The sequence below is a fragment of the Ceratotherium simum genome, chromosome 25, assembly GCF_057802395.1.
Source record: "Ceratotherium simum simum isolate JZ-2026a chromosome 25, ASM5780239v1, whole genome shotgun sequence".
NCBI classification, from domain to species: domain Eukaryota; kingdom Metazoa; phylum Chordata; class Mammalia; order Perissodactyla; family Rhinocerotidae; genus Ceratotherium; species Ceratotherium simum.
In genome coordinates, this window is record NC_141924.1 from 3,831,566 (window position 1) to 3,856,658 (window position 25,093).

The 25,093-nt window shown below is 48.9% G+C and overlaps 1 protein-coding gene across 2 annotated transcripts in view; it reads right to left on the reverse strand.

Annotated features, from left to right (window-relative positions):
- The window catches only part of TBC1D22A (TBC1 domain family member 22A), a 348,432-nt gene that overhangs the window by 308,907 nt on the left and 14,432 nt on the right, over positions 1–25,093 (reverse strand). For both annotated transcript variants that reach the window (XM_087448729.1, XM_004437993.3), the window contains exons 2-4: positions 14,492–14,548; positions 13,207–13,547; positions 7,598–7,774 (exon numbers count right to left, since the gene is read on the reverse strand). In XM_087448729.1, coding sequence (XP_087304855.1) covers positions 7,598–7,774; positions 13,207–13,547; positions 14,492–14,548 — 575 coding nt within the window. The remainder of the gene's footprint in view (positions 1–7,597; positions 7,775–13,206; positions 13,548–14,491; positions 14,549–25,093) is intronic.

Here is a 25,093-nt window from a genome sequence, read left to right on the forward strand (position 1 = left end):
GGGCGGGCATGAGATGCTGCTGTCTCACATGGCTTCATCAGGAGATCCCAACGAGGAGGCAACATTTGAGCAGAGACCTGGAGGAAGTGAGTCATGCAGAAATCCAGGGCAGAGGGACAGCAGTGCAGAGGCCTCAGGCATGGACATGCCGGTATGTTCCAGAAATCACAGAAGACAGCGAGGGGAAGAGGAGAGGAGATGAGGAGATAAGCCCTGTGAGGAATGGGGGCAGGTGGTGCCGGGCTTCGCAGGCCATCATCAGGCCTGTGCCTGACCCTCTAAGCGAAATGGCAGCCACTGGATGGCCTGGAGAAGAACCTGACCTGGCTCTCATTTCCTAAGGATCACTAACTGCTGTGTGCAGCACACTCGAGGCACAGAGGATCGTGGGGGGAGGCCAGTGGGGAGGTACTGTCACCACCAGGTGAGAGGCAGTGGCTCGGACCAGGCAGGGGGAGATGCTAAGCATATGAAGCCAAAGATCTGGTGACAGACGTGTGGGGAGGGGAGAGAAGACGACGGTGGCAGAGTCTGGGCCTGAGAAAGGGGAAGGGGTTGCTGCTGTATACAAAGATGAGGGAGAGGACGGGGGGTACCAAGAGAAGGAATCAAGGCCCTGTGAGTTAACTCAGGTGACACCTTCAACCTAGAAACTGTCTTTAAAAATAGATGAACTTTGTAAAAAGTGAGCTCCCCCTCATGTATGTTCTTAAGGAAAGCTGCTCTGCCAGTGTTCCTGCTGACTATCAGAGGAGATGCTACCAGGGAGAACCAAAAATGGGGGAGACTCCAGGAGAAACAGGTCAAGGGGGCAGACAGGAAAAGGATTGAAGAGCGCAAAGAAGCCTGGAGCCCGGGTCTAGCCAGCCCGTCACCTCACAGAGAGGGTGGGGGTCCCCGGCCTACAGCCCGTGTTCCCACTCCGTCACACCACCTCCCACCCTGTGCAGACAGAGTCAGAACTGGAATAACTGTGCCTCCCGTGCAAGGTGAGGCTAAGCCAATCCACGTCCAGCAAAACCAGACGCAGAACCATGAGAAAAGTCCTGACAGAATCCTGCCCCATCTCACACTGAGAGTACTCGTTCATTCCACAAGTGCATGTGAGCCTACTACGTGCCAGGCCTCAACGCACCGGGGAACAGCCCCACCTGTGCCGCCGTCACAGCGCTGCTCTGCCTCCGAACTGCAAGCAGGAATCACAGGGCTCGGCAGCCTCAGAAATTCAGGGGCCCTCTTTTTAAACTTCTTTGTTTGTTTCACTAAAAGCACTTTTTCCTCAAACCGCAGAGCTGAGATAAAACAGGGCCTTCAACGGCACCCTGCCCAGGCTTTCTGACAGCCCAAGTGGGGCAATCTCTGCTGCCCCATCTCTCACACTCTAATTACTTTCCAGAAGCGCTGCTGGCTTCAGCACAGTCCTCAGGCTGATCTAAGACAGCTTGTCTCCAGCTGAACGGGCACCAGCAGGGTAAAGAACCAAACTCAGTCCACACCTCTGATTAGAAACGGGATATAACAGCCAACTAAGCCAGTGGTCAAAACACACAGCGACAGGGAAGGCGGGAAGTGCATTCAGCCAAGGGTCGGGGGTGGAGCTCACATCCTGGGGGGGTCCGCAGTAGCTCAGTGTGGCTGGGCAGTGAGCGCCAGAAGGGTGCGGACAGGAGCCGTGTAAACCACAGAGACTAAGCGGTCATCTGCTTCCTCTCCTCTGGGGTCTTTGCTCTCTGGAAGCTCCAAGTGGCCAGTGGGTTGCTGTCCCTGTGGAAGTCCTCCCCTGACGAGATTCCAGAGAAAGAGCAAGCGTTCAGCTTGACCCTCTCTCAGTCTAAGTCCCTCTCAGACGCCCCCATCTCTCAGTGCACAGTTGAGCGCACGCACACACACACACACACACACACACACACTCCCGCCCGCACGTCCATAACATCCCCCACCGTTACGACGCAGCTGAAGCTGCAGGGCTGGCGCCTGGCCACTAGAGAGGGACGCGGGGCGCCGCTGGCCCACTGCCTGCACCTGGGGGCGCAGACACGCCCTCCTGGCCACCCACCCACGATGCCCAAGACGAGCCCCCTGTCCAGGTACTCGAACAAGGCCCTCGGGAGAGAAACGCCCCTCCTTCCTCAGGGCCCCGAGGAGCACAGAAAAGACATACAGCAACCAGGAATGAGTGACTGGAGGCTGTGAGTGCAGCCCGAGGGGGCCTGCAGGGGTTCCCATCCCACTCTGCTCTCACCGTGGGACACGTCACATAGTGAACCTGAGACTGGACCTCGTCAGCTGTAAACCAGGATCCAGCTACTATCTGGAGCAGACAGCTGGTGTGCCTGGGTTTGGAGGGTACTGTGTATATATAAACAATCAGATAAAGCACCGTACCCTCACCCAGAGTAAGGACCCAAAATGGCAGCAATTGCGCAATTCTTTGGATAGACTGCTTTCCTTGGCTCTGTTTCACGAGCACCGGATTTTGTCCCCGCGGTGAAATGACACACTTCTTGGGCGTGATCTGGTTTCTGTGTCCATCAGCTGTCTCATGTCCTTGAACCCCTGGGCGCCAGCTGTGACAGTCCTGGCTTTCTCCTCCCCAGCCTACCCAGCTTCATCTCCAATCAGGCGCGGGGCGCACCCGGCCTGCCCTGCAGCACCTAGGGAACGGAGCACCCCAGCTCAGACCCTCGGCTCCCTCCCCCAGTCTACTACTCTAACTTCTTCCCTGTCCCTCCAGGCCCTCCCCTTCCCATTCCCAAGGGGCTGCCCAAGGAATGTGCCTCAGCCCAAGGCCACTGGCCACGCCCTGCCCAGAGGTCCTCAGCGGCTCTTCCTGCCACAGAACAGCAACCACGTTCTGACCTTCCTGCCAAGCTTCACTCTCCCGGTTCAAAACCTCCCAGAGGCTTCCCGCTGCTCAGAGTGAAAGCTGAACTCCTTCTCCAGGCCCGTCGGCCCTCGAGACCTGTCCCTTCCTGCCCTGCTGGCCTCCCGCACCAAGCCCTAGCCTCAGCAGCTGCTTTCCGTTCCTCAAGCACAGGCAGCCCCAGCCCACCGCCAGCCCCTCTCCCTGCAATGCTCCTCTCCACCTTCAAATCTTCAAAGGCCTGCCTTCGTGCCAGGCTCACCTTAAAGGTACCCTATTCCAAAGGGTCCTTGCTGGCCACTCCCTCTAAAGCAGCACCAGCCTTTATCCCCTACATGCACTTACCACCTTCTGAGAGTTTCTGGAACGGTGACTGTGTGCATGTATGTGTGTCTGTCTCCCCACACTGGGAACATCAGCAACTTGAGGGCAGGACCCTGGAGGTCTGGTTCCCGTGTCTACCCAGAGCCTGCACCAGCAGCAGGCGCTCCATGCAGACCCGAATGAACTACGTGGGCCCCTTACGTAAACTACCTCCTGGGTCACAGGGACTCTGCAGGGTAGGCCTGATGAGACAGGAGCCGAGTCGCCTGATCGGAGTCAGTCATGCAGAGCAAGGACGGCCAGCGTCCCACCAACGACTGGCTCGAGGCTGCACTGCCTCCTCCTCCTGCCATCACGTTCCTGCAGGGCTCTCTTCCGGCCCTGACCCTGAGGGGGCACCTAACTCAAATTCTTGCTTCTAGGCTGAACAGCTCCATATCACCCCCACCACCAAAAAAAAAAAAAAACCTCTCCTCCCCACACTCTCCATCTTAAAGCCCAGATCAGGTGCTCACTCGGGGGAACCGGACTCTGATGAAGTACCTGGCCTGGCTCCTTCTGTACTCACGTATGAATGCCTGGAGTGCCAGGGCTGCACGTCACACGCTGTGTGACCTCAAGGCCCCACTCCACAGGCCTCAGGAAATGCCTCTTTTGCATACTGCCAAATCTCACTTCCATTCACAGACGTGGGCTCAGGATAAAAACGAATGCCTCCAAGTGTCATTTTCTTGGGCTTCAAAGCAGGCAGCCTTTGTCCAAGTAAATATTGAGTCAATGCTAAGAGCAGAATGAGCTGTTAAGTTCTATTTGCTACTTTCATCCCCAGGCTCAGACCAGCGCAAGCTAAACAAAGAGAAACAGGCTCCTCGGACGAGACGACACGCAGCAGGTGGAGTGGGCTCTGGGGACACTCCTCACACCAGTGATTTGCTTCTCCAACACGGGCAAATATTTGCCACTTATGTCTTTTGTGTAATGTGAAGATAACATATTCCACTCTCCTCCGAAGCTATCTTCAATGCCTTATAAAAACAGGCAATTTACTGGCTGTGTTTTCTCTTGCCACTCAATACAAATCCAGTAATTGTTTAATTTTGAAAACTTCGGTTTTAGCTTTTTGGTGTTAGATTTGATATTTAAATAGAAGTCGGAAGAAAGAAAAAACCCATAATCCCACCAACCTAACAAAAGAATTTAATTTTTACATGTTAACCTGCTAATCTATCATACACACTCACATTTTCCCACATTTCCCAAGCTCCCAAAGTCTTGAGAGCTTTATTTTTAAGCATGGTTTTAATTTCCAAAAGTTACTCCAATAGCAGAGTCCACAAGAAGATTCTAACTGGGGGCTCAGATCTGGACCCAGACCTGTGCTTCCCACCGGGCAATCTTGCGTTCATCAGCTATCTCCATGCCACCTAGCATTAGAAACTGCTGAACAAAACCAAGACAATACCTGTAAACTTCCCTGACTTGTCAACGATCACAAAAGTGACCATATATGTCAATGTTATAAAAGTCAAGTTAGAGGAATAAATAGGCCAATGCACATGAAAACAAGAAGAAGAAGAAAAATAACTAACTTTTTTGAGTGTTTCCTATGTGCCGGGCACTCTCCTAAGCACTTTATATGTAGTGTCTGCAAAATTAGCCCTCCTATCATTATGCCTACGGACGAACAAGGAGACTGAGACACAGTGGTTACCAGGCTTGCTCAAGGTCATGTGGCAAGGAAGCAATGGAGCCGGCACTCCACGCAGGCAGCCCGTCCCCAGAACCTCCCCTCACTGCCACTATGGGACTCGGCCTCCCTACACTACCTCAAAGGCACGGGCGTGCTGGCGGGCTAGAAAAGCAAGTGGCTAAGGCACGTACTCAAGCCCAAGACTGTACTCCTTCACGCACCATCTACCTTTACTTACTAGCTTGGTAGATGAGACTTCCACCCACCGGGTTCTCAAGCTCTCCCTCTCCCCCGCCCACACGGAGGGATGCTCTATGAACATCACCAGTGTAGGGCGAGGATCAGATGTCTGAAGAACAGTTCTCAAGTCTCTGTAATAACAGAAAGTTAGGAAGAACCTAAGTGCCCATCAGGAGGAGAGTGGTACATAAACGACGGGGCCCCCATAGACTGGCATGCTACAGAGCACTGTACAGACCATGGCTGTTCTCTAGCACTATTACAGGAAAACACATTATTAAATTTAAAGAGTGAAGCGCAGAAGAGCGTTACTATTCGTGTGGAGAAAGAAAATATATTCTATAAGTGCATAGACCCCAAATATCTCTCTACAAATTGCTTCTGAATTACCAAAGGGAAAATAGTAACTTTTCATTGGAAGAACTGGCAGACACCATCTTAACCAAGTGATCAGAGCTGACTTCATCAACATTAGGACAAGCCAGCACCATGGCCTCCTGTTACGACGACCGAGAATACAAATCTCTTAAGTGATGTTCCTGCCAAAGATGACTGGCCCAAATCTCCTCAGGAAGAACATGACACAGCCCACACCAACAGGCCCACACTCTTCAAAAATGTCTAGATCCAGGGGCCGGCCTGGTGGTGTAGTGGTTAAGTTCGTGCGCTCTGCTTCAGCAGCCTGGGGTTCACAAGTTCGGATCCCAGGTGTGGACCTACGCACCACTTATCAAGCCATGCTGTGGCAGGCATCCCACATATAAAGTAGAGGAGGATGGCCATGGATGTTAGCCCAGGGCCAATCTTCCTCAGCAAAAAGAGGAGGATTAGCAATGGATGCTAGCTCAGGGCTAATCTTCCTCACCAAAAAAAAAAAAAAAAGAAAGAAAGAAATGTCTAGATTCAGGAACATAGCACAAGACCAGGGTATGCTCCAGGTTAACGGAAATGAAAAACATGACAACCAAACACAATGCGTGATCCTGCAGTGCATTCTGGACTAGGAAAAGAGAAACATAGGACATTATTGAGACAATCAGCAAAATGTGACTATGGCGTATGGATTAAGAGTACCACCTAAATGTTAAATTTCCTGACTTCGACAACGATGCTGTGATTACACTCAGAGAATGCCTTTGTTCTTAGGAAGTACACAGTGAAGTTTCAGGAGTAAAGGGATACGACACCTCCAACTGACTCAAACCGTCCAGGGAAAGTATGTATACACAAAAGCACGCACAGAGAGAATAAAAATGGGGCAAAATGGAAATAACTGGTGAGTCTGGGTAGAGAGTACATGGGAGTCACTTGTACTATTCTTGCAACTTTTCTGTAAATTTGAAATTACATCAAATAAACAGCTGAACCTGATATATGCTTGGACCACCTCTGGAAGACACCTGGAACCATGCAAAGGAAGGAAAGGGGAGATGGGGAAAGGGAGAGGGGCTCATTTTCACTGTATACCCTTTTGTGCTGTGTAACTGTGTAACGTGTGCGTGTGCAAAAATACACGAAACTAAGAAGAAAACCCCACCGTGAGAACTATCCAGCATAGGAGCAGCATCTTAGGAGCTCCAAGACCTTCCAGAGCCACCCTGGGCCTCAGGCAGGTGGCAGCAGCTCTTCCCCAGTGTGGCCTCGGCTGGGCCGCGGAGCTGCTGGGTGCAGCCCGTCCACAGGCCTCACACACCACCTGCTGGCTGAGTGGGGCACTGCCCGCCTCAGCGCTCCCAGCCCTCAGAGCCCCACTCTGGCACCTGCCCCCTAATTATGAGTGGTCTCATGGCCACAGCCACATCTGATCCTGCTGAAAGCTCCAGCATCTAGCAAAATGCCCAGTGAGGGTGGCAGTCAACAAAGTGAGATACCGAAATCAGAGAACGCAGATTCAAACAGAATTCCAGCAGATGGACTTGAAAGCCAGCACGTGCCTCAGCAGCCTGGCTGCAGAGTGTCCACACGGGTACCATGACCCAAAAGAATCACACGGGCGACTGTTCTGTCCCCTGCAGGCCCATCCTCCCAAGCCTTGCCTTGGCTCCCCGGCAGTGCTCACAGCCTGTCACGCTCTAGGCTGACTCGGAGCCGCCAGTGGGAAGGCACAAAGTCAGCAGTGATTAGGGACATCAGTGAGCAGCGCCGCGCCCCATGAACACCACGAACAACAAGGAAGGGCACCTCGCCCAGGCAGCTCAAAGAAGCTGAAAGAGTGCAACTGGGGCATTAAGAAAACAAAAGAGAAAATACTTGAGCAAACTGCACTGGAAGCACATTAGCAAACATGTCTAAAGTAAACTTTGAGGACACATGACGCTCATGTTAGTGACTTCCTGGCGTGACAATACAAACACATCAACCTCTTACAAGGTAAATTACACACAAAGCATGTGCGTTACATGATAACAGTCTTTCAAGAACTGGACCTCTTCTAGAAACAACACACAACTATGCATATCCTCGACCAGCAGGGGACTTACCGAGGTCTGTGTTGGGGCCAGCAAGGAGCTGCTTGAACTTGTCCAGCCGAGAGGCCTCTCTTTCCCTTAACGCAGAGCTGCCGAGGGTACTGGATTCAGACGTCCCACCCAGCGCAACTGTCGCCGAGTGTGGGAGAGACTGGGATCTCTGCAGAGGGACAGGGTCGCTGGCACTTTCTGCGGAGGGAAAGAGAACAGAGGATAAGGCCGGCCTCCTGGGTTCCCCTGACTGCTATGTTCTCCACTAAGAAGGCCTCCCACTTGCTAAGCCACTTTCCATTTCTGAAGGCTGCTGCATCAGAACCATCCCTTCTTCCCACCACTGAGTGGCACACACCCTGGTTTCTTGAGCGACACTAACACCTATGAAGTTCACCTGCCTAACTGGTAGAGAATTATTCATCAGTAAAATAGACACAGTCTGAACAAAAGCAAGACAATGACAACCAGAAAACTCCAGACCACCTCAGGACATGCCAGCAGACAGGGCTCCTGGAGATCAGGCCGCCCAGGTGACACGACCCAAGGAGCTGTTGGTGTAGGGGGGAGGAGGGTGCCCGTGTGGGCCTCCCGGGCCTGAGCGCGGAAGGAAGCCACTGAGGCACATGTGAAGGGGACATGAGGACACTGAGGACTGTCTGAATCTCCTGCATCTCCCCGAGCCCTGGGAGGGAGGTCGGGCAGGGACTGTCACCCAGAGAAAGGAGAGGAGGCCAGATCCTACTGCAGTGGGGCGGAGGGGGCACTGGAGCACAAGCTTCCCTAGCCTCGGCCCAGGGTGCCTCTGACCCCTCGACAGGCTGAAAGGCCCGTGCCCAAGGGGACCCATGGGGGCGTAGTGAGACAGTGCATTACACTCAGCAGCCCGGGACTGAGGATAGCCAAAGGAAAGAGCTGAAGGCCCTCAGGTCACTCAATAAAGAGCCACTGGGGACAAAAGAAACCCACAAGCAAAAGGCACTGAAAGGCTGTAAACCCCCAAGGTCTATACCCCACTGAGTAACCGCATCTCCCAAAACTGAAATTTAAAGTAGAGTGAAAAATAAACTCTAGGAAGTGGGGCAGGGAACAAACCCAGGGGAGCAGATGTGCTGCTGTCCACTCGTGGCAGCTGCTGCTGGGCTGCAAGGGAGGACGAGCATTCCTCTCCACCCCGGCCCCTCCCCTCACTCCTTTCCACAGAGCGCGCTCATTATCCTAAAAATATGGACGGAAAGGCTTCACACAGGAACCTTCAGGCTGCGAGGCACAGGGTGGCCCACGCCTCTTGGCAGAGTCTGGCCCAGCTAAGCTTCCAGAAAAGCCTCAAAAGTGCGTGCAGAGGTGAGAGCGCCTCCCCTGTCTCCCTTTCTCCCCATCCCTGCTCCCGCTCTCCCCTGGGGCAGCCCCTGGCCTGCAGGAGGCCTCCGGACTGGCCTCCACTCAGGGAAGGCTCTGGGAAAAGGACTGAATGGCGAGGGGAGGATAGTGGTGGTGATGCTCAGAGCGCCTTTCCCTCCATTAAAGGCTATTACCTCCACTGCATTTCACGATTCTACAGGAAGAACGTTCAGCAGGAAGAACAGTTCCACATCGCATCACAGAATTAACCGTGCTTGATTTTATCTGCAATCTTAGAGATCATCAGTGTCACTGTATTAAGACACTAAAGGCCCCACTCACTCCCGAGCAGAGCACACTCCTGGCCCCACTCCAGGATGGGCAGGTACAGTTTGGAAGGTAAAGTGACAGTGATGTCCCTGAGGAAACAGTGAGATCGACAACCAGGTCTCCCTGTTACCGTGAACGGCAAACGCAACACGGCTCCACCTCCAGGGTCCCTAAGAGCGTGGTGCAGCCGCCATCAGTCAGCCTCCACACAAGACCCCGCCTGCAGTTCGGTCACGGTCAGCTATGGGGACAGTCCCCATCAGTGACGCCCACTGAGCCCTTCCCAGCCAAAGACGCGCCCTGCTTTAACCCAATGGCACCCGAAATCAAGCAAAGTGCCTCTGACTTCAGGCGAGAGACTTCTCAGATGTTTATTACGTCAGGACGGCCAGAGGGTGCAGCCCAGGCACAGGGACGGCAGCCTACGAGCCCCACGCCGCACCAGCACTGAACTACCAGGCCGCCATCCATCCAGAGCTGAAGGCCAAAGTGGACAGCAGTGGGCAGCCCCTGCTGGCACTGTGCAAGGTGACACCCGCTCCCCACAGCGGCACACCGGGAAAGGACAGGCAGCCGACATAAATTCTGGCAGTGGCACGTCCACATAGCAGGAGAAGCAGTGTTCTAACTGGACGTGCCCCATGAAGTGGAACGTTCCAGAACATATAGAATTACAAAACCCTGCTCATGTTAGCAATAAAGTAAAATGGAACTCACAGGCCCCTCACCTGAGCAGAGGCCCTGCCTGGCCCTGGGCAATACGTCCCTGTGCAGGGACATGTGTGGGTGCCGCAGAAGACGGTGTGGGAGGACAGCCTCGTGGTGACCAGGCCCTGAGGACACTCAGTTCACATCAACAGCATTTATGTAACTACACAGGACACCAAGGAGAAACAGAGGTAACTGGGACGAGGTCCTGGCCTTTAAGGAACCTGCAAACCACGCAGAGGAAGCCTGCAGACAGACACGGCCCACCCTCACGGGAAAGCCGGCCAGAGCAGCTGGCCCAGCACCTCCCTCAGCCTGACGGCCTTACCTCCTGGGCCAGGAGCCCACACGCTCCTGGAACCCTACAGACATCACCTCCTCTCTGAAGCCTTCCCTGACATACCCCCAGCCCTCCTCAATAAGACAACATTGCGACTTCCGCCCCTAGATGTTTCTGGATCCTGTCCACCACTCCGTGCACATTAGGGCTGGAGAGTTCTCTCTGGAGGCGGGCGCCATCCCAGGCACCAGAGGATGCTGAGCGGCATCCCAGGCCTCCATCCACTACGTGCCAGTAGCACACACACCCTGCCCCAGATGTGACAATCAAAAATGTCCCAAGACATTTGTCACATGTTCCCTGGGGGCAAAACTGCCCTGTTGAGAAGCCCTGTTCTACACTGGAAGCCAGTGGCTAACAGGAGGGGCGCTGGAGTATGACGTCCTGGGTTCAAACCAGCCCCACAGCTCAGTGCAGCTCTGGTCAAGCCATGCGACTTCTCTGTGCCTCACCTGTCAACTACCTCCCAGAGTTGCTACAAAGTTTAATGAGTTTAGTAATTACAAGGGCTTGCTACAGTACTTGCCACACAGTAAACGACCCATAAACGCTAGCTATTATTATCACATGCAAGTGCTCACAAAAGGCTTGCCCAGAAAGCAAAGGAAAGCTGGCCGACTCCCAGGCAGGTCGAGGCAGGAGGCAAACTCGGTCACTGGTCCCCTCTCCTAGCTCAAGCTGCTTGGAGCATCCTTCACTTGGCTCTTAGAGGAGGAGACCATCCCAAGGTGACATCCCAGGGGTCCACACCCTAACTGGATGCAGCCAAGCTTGCCTCTGGTCAGGATCCCCAAACCACATACTGTGCACATCATGGACTGAATGTTGCAGCTCTACCCCCTTTATGTGACAGTATTAGGAAGAGGGCCCTTCAGGAGGTGATTAGGATTAGAAGTCATGAGGGTGGAGCCCTTATGAACTGGATTAGTGCCTCATAAGAGGCACGAGACAGCTTGCTTCCCCTCTCTGCTCTCTGCCATGTGAAGATATGATGAGAAGGCAGCCGTCTGCAACCCAGAAGAGGGCCCTCACCATGCTGGTGCCCTAACTTCGGACTTCCAGGATCCACAATGTGAGACAGAATTTCCTGTTGTTTATATGCTACCAGGTCTGTGGTATTTTTGTTTCAGCAGCCCCAGTTGACTAAGACACGATCCTGACCACTCTCAGCCAAGACGAGCCCCCCATCTCTGGGGGTGCTGAGGACCACCACCAGCAACTGCTCAGATGGCGGGCGTTATAGAGGCTCTACCCAGGCCCCCAGAGGCACGAGAAGCTGCCTTCCTGGCTCGCAGAGTGTCAGCATCAGCACAGCCCGTGAGCAGAAGGAATTCAGGGCACCTGCCCATGCTAAGAGTCACCCAGGCTGAGGGCGCACTGCCCAGGACCGGACACGATGGGGGCGGTCAGTGAGCACTTCATCAGTCGCAGGAATTTTCAATCTACCTGCAAAAGCCCTAATTGGATTTCCTTCCATTTTTAAGCTCTAATATTTTTTTTTTTAATAATTTTATTTATTTATTTTCCCCCAAAGCCCCAGTAGATAGTTGCATGTCATAGCTGCACATCCTTCTAGTTGCTGTATGTGGGACGTGGCCTCAGCATGGCCGGAGAAGCGGTGTGTCGGTGCGCGCCCGGGATCTGAACCCGGGCCGCCAGCAGCGGAGCACGTGCACTTAACCGCTAAGCCATGGGGCCGGCCCTAAGCTCTAATATTTTAAAGTTCACCCTACTTTATAGAAAAATAGTTTACATTCCAATATGAAAAGTGATCAAATAATTCATAGCATTCTCACCTAAAAAGAGTTGTAACATTTTAGAAGTTAATCAATTCCTTGGAAGTGTTTTTGAAAACGAGACCTAGGTACGAAACCTAATTCTGTGACTCCCAGCAGGGGAAGCTTAGGCTGTGATGACAGTCTCCTGTTCTCATCTGTAAATGAGGGGCAAGCACCCTAACCCCCAGGAGACCTTAGGACAGGTATTAGAGAGTCTAAGGCTGCACCTGCTGGCCCCTTTGCCCCAGAGTCCCCACACCTCACCCCCTCACCTCGTTCATGCTGTTAACTCATGCGTCACGTTCTCAGGGAGGCAGCCCTGACCGATCCATTTAAGATTACACCCCATGCCCCCCCCTGCTCTCATGCCCACCACCCACCTCTATTTTGACCCGTGGCACTAGCCACCTTCTAGCACACTCCCTGCCACCATACCCATCATGTGTAGGTTAGCATCCATCCCCCTCACCAGAATGGACACTCTACAGGGCAAGGACTTCCATCTGGTTTGTCCACCGGGGCAGGCCAAGCCCTGAGAACAGTGCCTGGCCCACCACAGATGCTCATGAAATAACTGTGCTATTTTACATCACAGACCCTCCAACACAAAGAGGGCAAAGTGGAAGCAGTCTCAAGAACGGCACTGAGGGCCAGGCACGTGGATACGAGACGTGACATGACCCCACCCTGAGGAGTTTAGAATCTGAACACGGCAATTCCAAAAATCGGACACCCAGCCCCTGCAGACCCTGAGCCAGGGGTATGTGTCCCTGGAGGGCATCCCCGTAAGCTGCCCCGAACGAGCAGCTGGCCTGGCCCCTCAGCTGTAAACATCACCCTTGAAGCAACCAGGGTGTACTTAGGAGAAGGGGGGGTCCCCCGAGCCCTAGTCCTCACCTGTGGCCCTCTCACAACCACATGCCCTGCCACTCCATTTGGAGAAGAAGCACTCAACTAGGAGGACAAAGAGAAAAGTGCAGGCCACTTGGATGATAACCCTAAGAGCTTTCAAGGGGGCAGGGATTCCTGTCACAAATGAGAACGCGACCCCTCTTACTCTTCCACAGGGAAATGACTCCAGCCCCTTTCCTTCTGCAGAAACGCACACCATCTCTCAGTCCTCCCCAGCCCACCTGCCGGACAGGACGTGTGGCTCTCGCTGACAGACTTCACCAGCCGGAGGTCGCCACTTGGGATGGAAGGAGGCTCTGCCACAGGCTTCGGCTTCTGTTCAGGCCCTGGGGCCTCCTGCAGCTTGTGTCGCTCCTGCCGCTGGCTGTGGTTGCGCAGGACCCGGTTGGCCGTCTCCATGACCACCTCGGTGTTCAGGCTCTCAGCCGCCATGGCCAGGAGCTCGTCGTCGTCTTCGCCAGCATCCCAGGCATCGCTGGTGTTGCTCTCAAACTCTTGGAAGGTGCTAATTCTCTTGGCCTTCACGGGTGTGGTCGGCACCTTGGGCGTGGTCTTGAGCAAGCTGCAAAGCAAAGGCAGTCTTCACCTGTCCCCCTGGACGCTTGAGAGCATCCACCCAAAATCAGTCAGAAAGGAGCCCCCAGATGAAAAGGGACACACACAAGCTTTCAACTTCAGTGAAGCTGAATGCGAAGTGAAGAAGCAAACACCATTCAGAGACACCCAAAATAAGACTGGGCAGAGCTCATGAGGATAGAGTGACAGGAGAGGAGGGGAGAATTTCCAGGGAGAGTCATGCTGGGAGCTGCCCTCTGACAGAACCAATTTATGAGGACACACGGCACCACCCAGCAATGGTACTCAGACTGAATCCCCAGACCTCATTTTGGCCAGCGCCTACAAACACATTCTCACGCCCCACATCTTCACAAACCTCCTACGGCAGCAGTCGGGGGGGTGGGAGGGGAGAGGCTGTTCACAGAACACAGGCCTTTGGTATATGGATTTGGATACAGTATAATTTAAACAAGATCCCCCACAGCATGACAACATATAACACTGGCCCCACTGTGTGGCCGGTAACCTATCCGACAGGTACGGTCCTGCAGGGCCACACCTCCCTCTGGCTTGCTTCTGCAGGAGGAGCCTGGACACGGACACGAGCAGAGCAAGCCTCAGGCAGCTGGGCGGAGAGTGCAGTGGAGAGCAAGGGAAATGTCAGCCACCATTAACAGGCCCGCAGCCAGGCCTTGCCCTCCAGCTAAGGGGGTTCAGCTACGTGCTCTCACCGGCTTCCCCTGCTTCTGGCTGTGGCTGCCACGTCTGCCTTCTCCGCAGATGATGAACCATGCAAGGCCAGCAGTGTCCCACACAGCAATGGCTTAATAGTGTTTGCTGAATGGAAGCCCACTTTCCTCCCCCTCAGGAATTCAGGGAGCTGGAGGGTCACCACAGCCCCCCCAAACCGTGCGTGAGACAGTCTTGTGAGAGTGAGGCTTCACTTACGTGCCATGTAACAGTGGATCAAATGGGGGGTGCTGGGCGCCATACACATGCTGGATGCTATTTAAAAAGAAAGGGAAAACAAATTAGCTTCTCTTCAGCTTTCCCAAGAGCCCACTGACTCAGGAAAGAGCCCAGCTCCTCATAACCCACAAGACTGAGGGAGGCAATTCTCCATCAGTGGCCACAGGGCGTCTCCGGCCACTCCAGAGTCCCGAGGACCCTGTCTGGAAGGGATGAATGGAGCCATACAAGCCCACATCCCACAAACAAGCAGGGCATTCAGTCCTCCCTGCGAATGGGCCTCTGTGCAGGGAGCCACAGCCCAAAGGGCGTCACCACAGAGCCTCAGGCATGGAGTAGTGACAAGGCTGCTGGGAGCTGGGCGCTACTCAGCACCAGTGAAGTTCCCCGAAGCCTCTGCTCTTGGCCACATGTCACAGGCAGGACTAAAAACTGACAATGAAATGCCTGTCTGGAAATTCTCATCTGGTACCATTTTGTCTAAAGATGGAATGCAGAATTACAAAGAAGATGAACATAATTTTTTAAAAAGACTTAATGGTTTCATTATAAAAGTCTGTGTTCATCAGAGTAAATTTGGAAATTGGCTGGAAACAAAATAACCTGCATGGCAGACACCCACGCTGCGCAGCTGAACAGTCCCATCCACACCGCTTCCCCCTCTGCTGGCTTCCAGCCACGGGTGGCTGTGTGTGACCCAGGGCAGGCCAGTCAGAAATAAATGCAGGCTCTTCCTTGCCCAACAGAAGGAGACAAGCTTAGCTAGCATGGCTTTGGCCCTTAGCTTTCCCCCTTCTTCCTGCCTGGAACACAGATGTGAGGTCTAGAGGTCCCTCAGCCATTCTGCCGCCATGAGAAATAAAGCCACTCACGACAGATGACAGGGCAGGAAGCTGGGAAAGAGCACAGGTCTCTGATGGCTTTGTCGAGCCGCCTGTCCAGCCTTGGACCACCTCCCTCAGACTTCCATTTACATGAAATAAACAAATCCCTGTGTGTTGAAGCCATTAGCAGTCAGACATCCTAAGTGATGCCGTCCACCCAGAAGAGACAGCCACTGGAACACTGTGACGCAGCTCCTTGTGGGGAGTGTTTACGTAAAGATAAATATAGATACAGAACTGCTGAGTATACAGATGAACGTTTTCACTTTTTTAAACAGAAAACTACCTTTTTTACTTAGTGATGTATCGTGACTATTTCCCCACATCACTATCCTTCTTCAATTTACTTAAATGCATTTATTTACTTTATATATATTGTTTGATACATACAACAAACAGGCAGCATGTGTAAATTTAAAACCATAATAATGAGATGGGCACAGGCAATTTCACTACACATTTCTCAGCAACTCCTTGTACATCTATACTTATTTCAAAATTTAGAAAGTTTTTAAATATGATGAGTACCAGTTAACTCATCACTTCCTGTGCCATCTCCCTGGGCAGTATCACCTCTAATTTCACATGTCCCACCATATGGCTACACCATAATTTGTTAAACCAATGTTGACTGTGAGACATTTAACTTGTTTAAAATTGTTTGTGTATAAAAATAGCAATAAACATCTCTGGGGACAAATACTCACACACAAATAGGAGAACTTCTTGAGGAGACACTCTCAGAAATGAAGTGCCAGGGATACGGAGTGCGCAATTTTACGTGTGTGTGTGAGAGGAAGATTAGCCCTGAGCTAACATGTGTTGCCAATCCTCCTATTTTTGCTGAGGAAGATTGGCCCTGAGCTAACATATGCGCCCATCTTCCTCTACTTTATATGCAGGACACCTGCCACAGCATGGCTTGATAAGTGGTGCATATGTCCGCACCTGGGATCTGAACCTGCGAACCCAGGGCTGCCGCAGCGGAGCACAAGAACTTAACCACTATGCCACTGGGCTGGCCCCCCGGAGCAGGCACTTCTAAAAGCCATTGGTACGGACTGGCAAAGGCGGTACACTCACAATCCCAGCAGCAGTGTGGACAGACCCACGTCCCTGCTAATCAGATGGGAGAAAAGGGCTCTCCAGGTTGGTTGTGGGTCTCCTCGATTATTAGTGAGGCTGCACAATTTTTAAACACTTTCATTCATTTGTGCTACTTCTTTTCGTGAACTGCCTGTTCAGACCCTTTGTCCATTTTTCAAAATGAGTGTTCGCCATTTTTTTCCTGATTTGTAAAAACCTCTTTGTAAACAGAGGACTCCTTAGTCATTCAGGCAGTGTGGTCGGCAGAATAATGAACTCCCAAAGATGTCACCTCCTAATCCCAGAACGTGTGAATATGTCACCTCACATGACAAAGGGGATTCTGCAGATGTGATTAAGGACAGAAACCTAAGGAGACAAGCCTGAATTATCCAGGTGGGCCCAATCTAATCACAAGCCCTCAAAAGCGGAAAACTTTCCAGCTGTGGTCAGAGAGAGCCGTGACCATGCAAGAATGGACAGAGCCATGCGACACTGCTGGCTTGGAAGATGAAGAAAGGGGGCCAGGAGCCAAGGAATGTAGGTGGCCTCTAGAAGCTAGAGAGTATAAGGAAATGATTTCTCCCTAGAACCTCGGGAAAGCCCTAAAGCCAATAGGTTTGTGGCAATTTGTTACGGCAGCAATAGAAAACCAGTACAGGTGGCAAATCTGTTTTCCTGGTATATGGGAGGCTTACAGGTTTATGTTGTTAAGTCAAGCACACTTTTATCCTTTACAGAGGTTTCTGCTTTGAGGACTACACAGCCATGCGCCGCATGACAACGTTTCGGTCAACGACAGACCACATATACGACTGTGGTCCCATGAGATTAGTCCCATATAGCCCAGGTGTGTAGGAGGCTGTACCATCTATGTTTGTGTAAGTACACTCTATGATAGTCACACAACCACAAAATCACCTAACGACGCCTTTCTCGGAACATATTCCTGTCATTAAGCGACGCATGACGGTACTTGGAAAGGCCCACCCCTACTGTCTTAGTCCATGTAGGCTGCTGTTAACAGAAATACGATGGACTAGGCGGCTTATAAACAACAGAAATTTATTTCTCACAGTTCTGGAAGCTGGGAAGTCTAAGGGCAAAGCACTGGTAGATTTGGTGTGTGGTGCGGACTCAGTTCCTGGTTTGCAGACAGGCATCTTCTCGCTGTGTCCTCACAAGGCAGAATGGGTGAGAGAGCTCTCTGGGGTCTCTTCTATAAGGGCAGTAATCCCATCCATGAGGGCTCCACTCTCGTGAGCTAAGCACCGCCCAAAGGCCCTACCTCTTAACACCAGCACTCTGGTTAGGACTTCAACGTGAATTAGGGGAGGACACAAAGATTCAGGCCACAATATCCACTGAAACCGCATAAATATTCAACTATGTCCTTGTTTCATACTTTGTGGTTTCATTTTTTACCCTTAAGCTTTCAATCACCTAGAATTTATTTTATTTTGCTATATACTATTGAGTAGCAAACTTTTTAAAAAAAATAATCAATTGTTCCAGTGCCTTTTATTACATAGCCTATCCTTTTCCCCACTGGTTTGAGAATATCATCTTTAATACACATTCAATTATTATATGTTGGGTTGTTTTTTGTTTTCTATTCAGTCTTCATTCCCGTGTCTGCCCCACAATATTTTAATTATATAAAACGTAACTGTTTATATCCTAAAATTTTTCAGCAAAGTTTCACAAACATTTGATGGGTACCACTTTGTGATGGGCATGACGATGGGTACTGTACAGGCGAAGACAAGCACACTATCGTCCAAATTCTTAAGGACCTTACAGTTTACTTATAAAAGTAGAAAATGAGCTGGCATTTATAATGTTCTATGAAAATTCCTACAATAACATCCCACCAGAGTACACAAACCCAGTCCTACGGAATAAGGACAGTTCCTCGAGGAAAAATTACTTAAACTGAGACCTAAGAAACGACAACGGAGAGTGGGATAGACAGAAAGTTCCCGGCAAAGAGAACAACACACACAAGACCTGAAGGCAGCAAGAGGCCTGTCACCAGTGAGTAGGAACACTGCCATGTGGGGCCTCCCCTCAAGATCCTGGATACCAGAGCACAGAGTCCTGGAAACCTCCAGTCCAGCCCCCCTGCACAGAGGAGGACGGGCGACCAGAGAAGAGAAGGGACTCTGAAGAGGTCTGTCCCTTGAAGGCTTTGTTATGACTTCTCCTTCCCAAGAAAAGTCAATGAGGAAAATGAAATGATTTCAGAAGACAATTCTACACTAAACATATGAACAAACCAGTCGTGCTGATTTCTTCCTACAGAGGGTTAACGAAACGTGCCCTCCAAACTGAAAAGGAACCTGAGAGCACAGCTCTGATCCCTCCCTCCGAGCAGTCAAGACCCACCCTGTGGTAGGCACCGTCCGGACAGTGAGGCCACCAACAGGGCACAACCCACAGGGAGGCCACCCTGGGCGCAGTGGGGCCCTGGGTTGGGTACGTTTACCAAAGGTGTGAAACACACCGGAAGGTGAAGGGACAACACGGTGACCCCCCCACTGTGTGCCCACTGCTCAGCTTCCACCCCTCTCAACAGCCTTCAGATGTGCTCCAGATCCCTGTTCCTTTCTCAGAATGAGACACTGCAAACAAGAAGACATAACAGTAGTAGCAAACAGAGTTTCAGCATTATCCTAAACTCTTCACATGTTAATTCCTTCCCTCTTCACAACCCAACAGGCAGATATGATTATCCCCACTATAAAGACGGAGAAACTGAGGGATAGAAAGCTTATGTGGCCTGTCCAAGGTCACAACCAGCCAGCAGGTTATGAGGCCAGCTTAACAGCATACAGAACATAAGGAGTTCCCACACAAACACCTCGCAGCGGTTTACCTCCATCAAAGCCTAACCATGTTTTGTCATACAACAGAGTTGAAACCCTCCTCAATTCTATTTCCTACCTGCCTCCTCAGAGGTAACTACCAACCTGAATTGGACATTTACAATTCTCATGCAAGTGTTTATACTTTTACTGAAGACTCATGGATTTCTAGGCAACATATATTATTCTGCACATTTGTAAAGTGTATGTTAATATTATCATTTTACATATATATATAGTTTTTGCACTTCACTTTCTCTCAAGGCTGTTTTTCTGCATCAGGGTAACACACGCAGCTCCAGCTCTGCTGTCCCATGCAGCTTCATTCTGTGTGCGAAGGGGGCTGCTGCGGCAGTAAACCAACTTTTCAAAAGGATTTCTACATGGAAACAAAACATGGGCAGAGCAAAGCTGTTGTGGTGGAGAGGGGAGAAGCAGGAGCCCACCCACTCGCCTTGCCCCCGGCCACTAAGAAAGAGAGAAGATGCAACACCAAGGAACCACAACAGGAGTCCGGGGAAGTCACTGGAAAACCATTAGTCTGGTTATTTCTTATAATATAAGGCCTCAGGAAAAGGGTAGAGAAAAATCAACAAAACCAAAAGATAGTCCTTTGAAAATACGAAGAAAGTTGACAAATCTTTAGCTAGACTTGAATAAGAGAAAAAGAGGGACGACTCAAATTACTAAAATAAGAATGAAGACATTACTATCAACCTTACAGAAATAAAAAGGAATATAAGAAATTATGAACAATTGTTCAACAACCAGTTAGATAACTTAGATGAAATGGAGAAATTCCCAGAAAGACAAAAAAAAATACAACTGAAATTTACTAAAGGAGAAACAGAAAATATGAATAGACATATAACATGTAAGCAGAGTGAACTGGCAATCAAAACACCACCCACAAAGAAAAGCTATCACCCAGATGGCTTCACTGCTCAAGTCTACCAAATACATAAAGAAGAGTGAATACCAATTCTTCAAAATTTATTCCAAAATCTAGAAGAGGAGGGAACACTTCCCGACGCAGTCTACGAGGCCAGTAGTACCCTGATAGAAAGACCAATCTAACAAGGACATGACAAGAAAACAATTACAGCCCAATACCTCATAAATACACACACAACTCCTCAACAAAATAGCAAACCAGATCCAACAATGTAAAGAAAGTTACACATCATGACCAAGTAGGAGTTATCCAAGGAATACAAGGCTGGCTTAATAATCAATTACTATAATACACCATATCAATAGAAAAAAGGACAAAAACTGCATGATCATCTCAAAAGTCGCAGAAAAAGCATCTGACAAAATTTAACACCCCTTCACGATAAAAATGCTCAACAAACTAGGAATAGAAGGAAATATCCTCATCCTGATAAAGGACATCTACAAAAAAACCCATGGCTAACATCACATTTACTGGTGAAAAGACTGAATGTTTTCCCCTTGAGATGAGGAACAAGACAAAATGTCCACTCTCACCACTTTTATTCAACATTGTATACGAAATTCTAGCCAGGGCAATGAGGCAAGAACAAGAAATAAAAGTTATCCAGATTAGAAAGGAAGAAGTAAAACTATCTAACAAGATGACATGATCTTGTATAGAAAATCCTAAGGAACTCACTAAAAAAGTATTAGAACTAAAAAATTCAGCAAAGTTTCAAAATACAAGATGAATATACAAAAATTAATTTATTTCTATATATTTGTGATGAATAATGCAAAAAATTAAATTAAGAAAACAATTCCACTTACAATAGCATCAAAAAGAATGATATATTTAGGAACAGATTTAACAAAAGATGTGAAAAATTCGTACTCCAAAAACTAAAAAATATTGTTGAATGAAATTATAGAAGACCTAAATCAATGGAAAGGCACCCACGTTCATGTATCAAAGACTTGTTAAGCCTGCAATATTCCTCAAATTCAATACAGATTCAATGCAATCCCTATCAAAATCCCAGTTAGCTTCGGTGCTGAAACTGACAAAATGATCCTGAAATTCATATGGAAACTCAAGAGACCCATAATAACCAAAACAATATTGAAAAAGAACAAAGTTGGAGGTCTCACACTTTCAGATATCAAAACTTACTAAAAGATTCAGGATTCAAGTCAGTACGTTTATCCACGCATAAGGACAAACATAGAGATCAGTGGAATAGAATTGACAGTCCAGAGATAAACCTTCCCATTTACAGACAATCGATTTTCTACAAGGATGCCAAGACCCTTCAATGGGGAAAGAACTGTCTTTCAACAAATGAAGCTGGGACGACTAGATATCCACACGCACAGGAATGAACTTGCACCCTAGCCTCTCACCACATACAAAAGCTAACTCAAAATCAAAGACCTACATGTAAGAGCTAACACCATAAAACTCAGCAGAAAACACAGGAATAAATCTTTGTGAACTTAGATTAGGCAATAGTTCCTTAGAACACCACTAAAAGCAATAACAACAACAAAACGATAAATTGGACATCGTCAAAATTAAAACCTTTTGTGCTTCAAAGGACACCATCAAGAAAGTAGGAAGAAAACTCAAAAAGAGAAATTTTTTGCAAATCATACATCTGATAAAAGATTGTATCCAGAATAAAGAACTCTTTTTTTTTTTTGTCCTGGGAAAGATTCGCCCTGAGCTAACATCTGTTGCCAATCTTCGTATTTTTTTCCTCCTCCCCGAAGCCCCATAATATAGTTGTATATTCTAGTTATAAGACCTTCTAGTTCTTCTATGTGAGCTGCCACCATAGCATGGCTGCTGACAGATGAGTGGTTTGGTTGCACACCCAGGAACCAAACCCAGGCCTCAGAAGCAGAGCGCACCAAACTTGAACCACTAGGCCATCAGGGCTGGCTCTATAAAGAACTCTTAAAACTCAAAATTAAAAAGACAAACGAATTTAAAAATGGACAAATGATGTGAACAGACATTTCTCCAAAGGAGATATACAAATGGCCAAGAAACACATGAAAAGATGCTCAACATCATTAGTCATTAAGGAAATCAAAACCATAACGAGATACCACTTCACACACACTAGATGACTAAAAAAAAAAAAGAATAACAAGTGTGGACGAGAATACAGAGAAATTACAACCGTTACACACTACTGGAGGGAATGAAAAATGGTGCAGCTGCTTCAGAAAACAGTCTGACAGCTCCCCAAACAGTTCAATGTAGAGTTACCATATGACCCAGTATTCCATTGCCAGGGTATACGCAAGAGAAATGAAAACAAATGTCCACACAAAAAACTGTAGAGGAATGTTCACAGCAGCATTATTGACAATAGCCAAAAAAGCAGAAACAACGCAATGTCCTTCACTGGATGGATGAATAAACAAAGTGTAGTATAGCCATAAAAATGGAATACTATTCAGCTATAAAATGAAGTACTGATACATGCTACAATATGGAAAAACCCTGAAAACATTATGCTAAGTGTAAGAAGCCAGTCACAAAAAAATACATGTTATATGATTCCATGTATATGAAATGTCTATAATGGGCAGACCTATAGAGACAGAAAGATTAGTGGCTGCGTGGGGTGAGGGACAGGAAGCTGAGGGGCGTGACAGCTAAAGGGTACAGGGTTTCTTTCTGAGGGGATAAACACATTCTAAAATTGACTGTGGTGATGGGTACACTACACCACCACTGAATTTTACACTTCGAATGAGTGAATGGTGTTGTCTGTGAATTAAAGCGACTGAATTAGTTATACGTGAATCTCAACCAAGGTGTCATTTTTTTAAAAGGCGATACAGCTTCCACCTGGTTCTCTTGGGTTCTCCCTCAGAACCCAGCCACCATGCTGTGGAAGCCCAAGCAAGCCAAGTGAGAGCCCACATGTAAGCTGAGGTCCCCGCTGACAGCCTGCTTGAACCACTAGACACGTGAGTGACCCCGTCTTCTGGTTTCGACCCCAGTGACACCCCAGGCATCGTGGAGCAGAGACAAGCCGCCCTGTCTGAATTCCCGACCCACAGAATCCATGTGCTTTTTCAGTGTGTGTGGCAAAAAAAGTATCAGCCTGCCTAGCAATCAAGCACAACCAATCTGTCACGGTTTCCTTCCTGAAACTTCATGTAGGCCGCCTTGACCTCGGTAGAAAGTTCCCAGTTTAAGAATCACAAGACCAGGGTTCAAGTTCCAGCTCCAACACGAGCTGATGAAGTGTCAACCAGGTAATTGCTCTGAGCTGTAGCTTCCTCACCCCAGAAACGGGAATAAGAATGTCTATGAAACGAGATAACCATATGATAGCAGTTTGAATACTGCGAAGTGACCTACAACCAGCATTTCCCAGTATGATCAATCTATCTTTACTTGAACACTTGCATTCCTCCATTACGCCCCAATATGTTTACATGGCTCAAAACCAGTAGGCAGGGTGGCCTCCAGCCTGCTGCTGCACGTCATTGTCACAAAAGGCTCCCAGCACTATCTCACACTGCAGGCCCTCTCCCTCCTAGGATGGCAGGAAACTCATTAATTCTTCATGGGCAAACAACTTGTATTTACCGAGCAGAAAATGTTCCAACAAAGTTCAAGCTCAGACTAAAAGGAACCTCATTTTATCTTATTAAAATTGCATTTTTATTTGGTCTTGCATAGCTAAAAAGAGTCTTCAACTAAAGCCATTTTAAAAGAGTAAGTGGCAACTAACATACAACCTCATTTCAGATAATGAAATCTTTTTTAAAAAAATATATTAACCAATAAACTTTTTAATAAATTATACTGCTTTAAAACACTACAGCAATTCACTGTTTTAAAGAGAACCCTGGGTCGGCCCCGTGGCTTAGCGGTTAAGTGTGCGCGCTCCGCTGCTGGCGGCCCAGGTTCGGATCCCGGGCGCGCACCGACATACCGCTTCTCCGGCCATGCTGAGGCCACGTCCCACATACAGCAACTAGAAGAATGTGCAGCTATGACATACAACTATCTACTGGGGCTTTGGGGGGAAAAATAAATAAATAAATAAAATTATAAAGAGAACCCTAATGATCCCCATGAGAAGCAGATACACATGACATAATTCCACTTCCAGGTATACATCCTGGAAAAAGTCTTCACAAGTACCAAGGAGACGGGTTGAGCAATACTTCTAACACTAAAAAGACAAAAAAGAATTAAGAAAAATCTAGATGTCCATTATCAACTGAATAATGAATAAACAAACTGGAATATATACATATAATGGAATACTAACCACAGCAAACATGAATGAACTACAGCACCAAGAATCAAGACGGGCAAATTTCATCAACATAACATTGAAGAGAAAAGGAAGTTGAAAATACACAGTGTGACATCATTTATAGAAAGTTTTTTAAAATGCAAAATGATACCATGTATCATTTTTGGATACATACACGAGTGGTCAAAAACCCTACTGCATGCTTGGCAATGAAAACACAAAATTCACAACAGTGATCATGCGGGGGAAGGAGCAGCAGTAAGGACCTGGGTTCAGGAAAAGAACACAATAGCTTCAACTGAGTAGGTGTAATACTTTATTCCTTATGCTGGATAGAGGACACCTGTGTGTTCTGTGTTCATTTTATTAACCTGTATGCTGCCTTTCTGAAAGTCTAAAATGGTTTCTAGTTTTTTAAACAGATTGCTCTGGCTCTGTGAGGTGTCTATGGACTAGATGCAGACACAGCTACCGGAGCACTCTCGTTCATCCAGGAGGGTCAGAAAATGACGT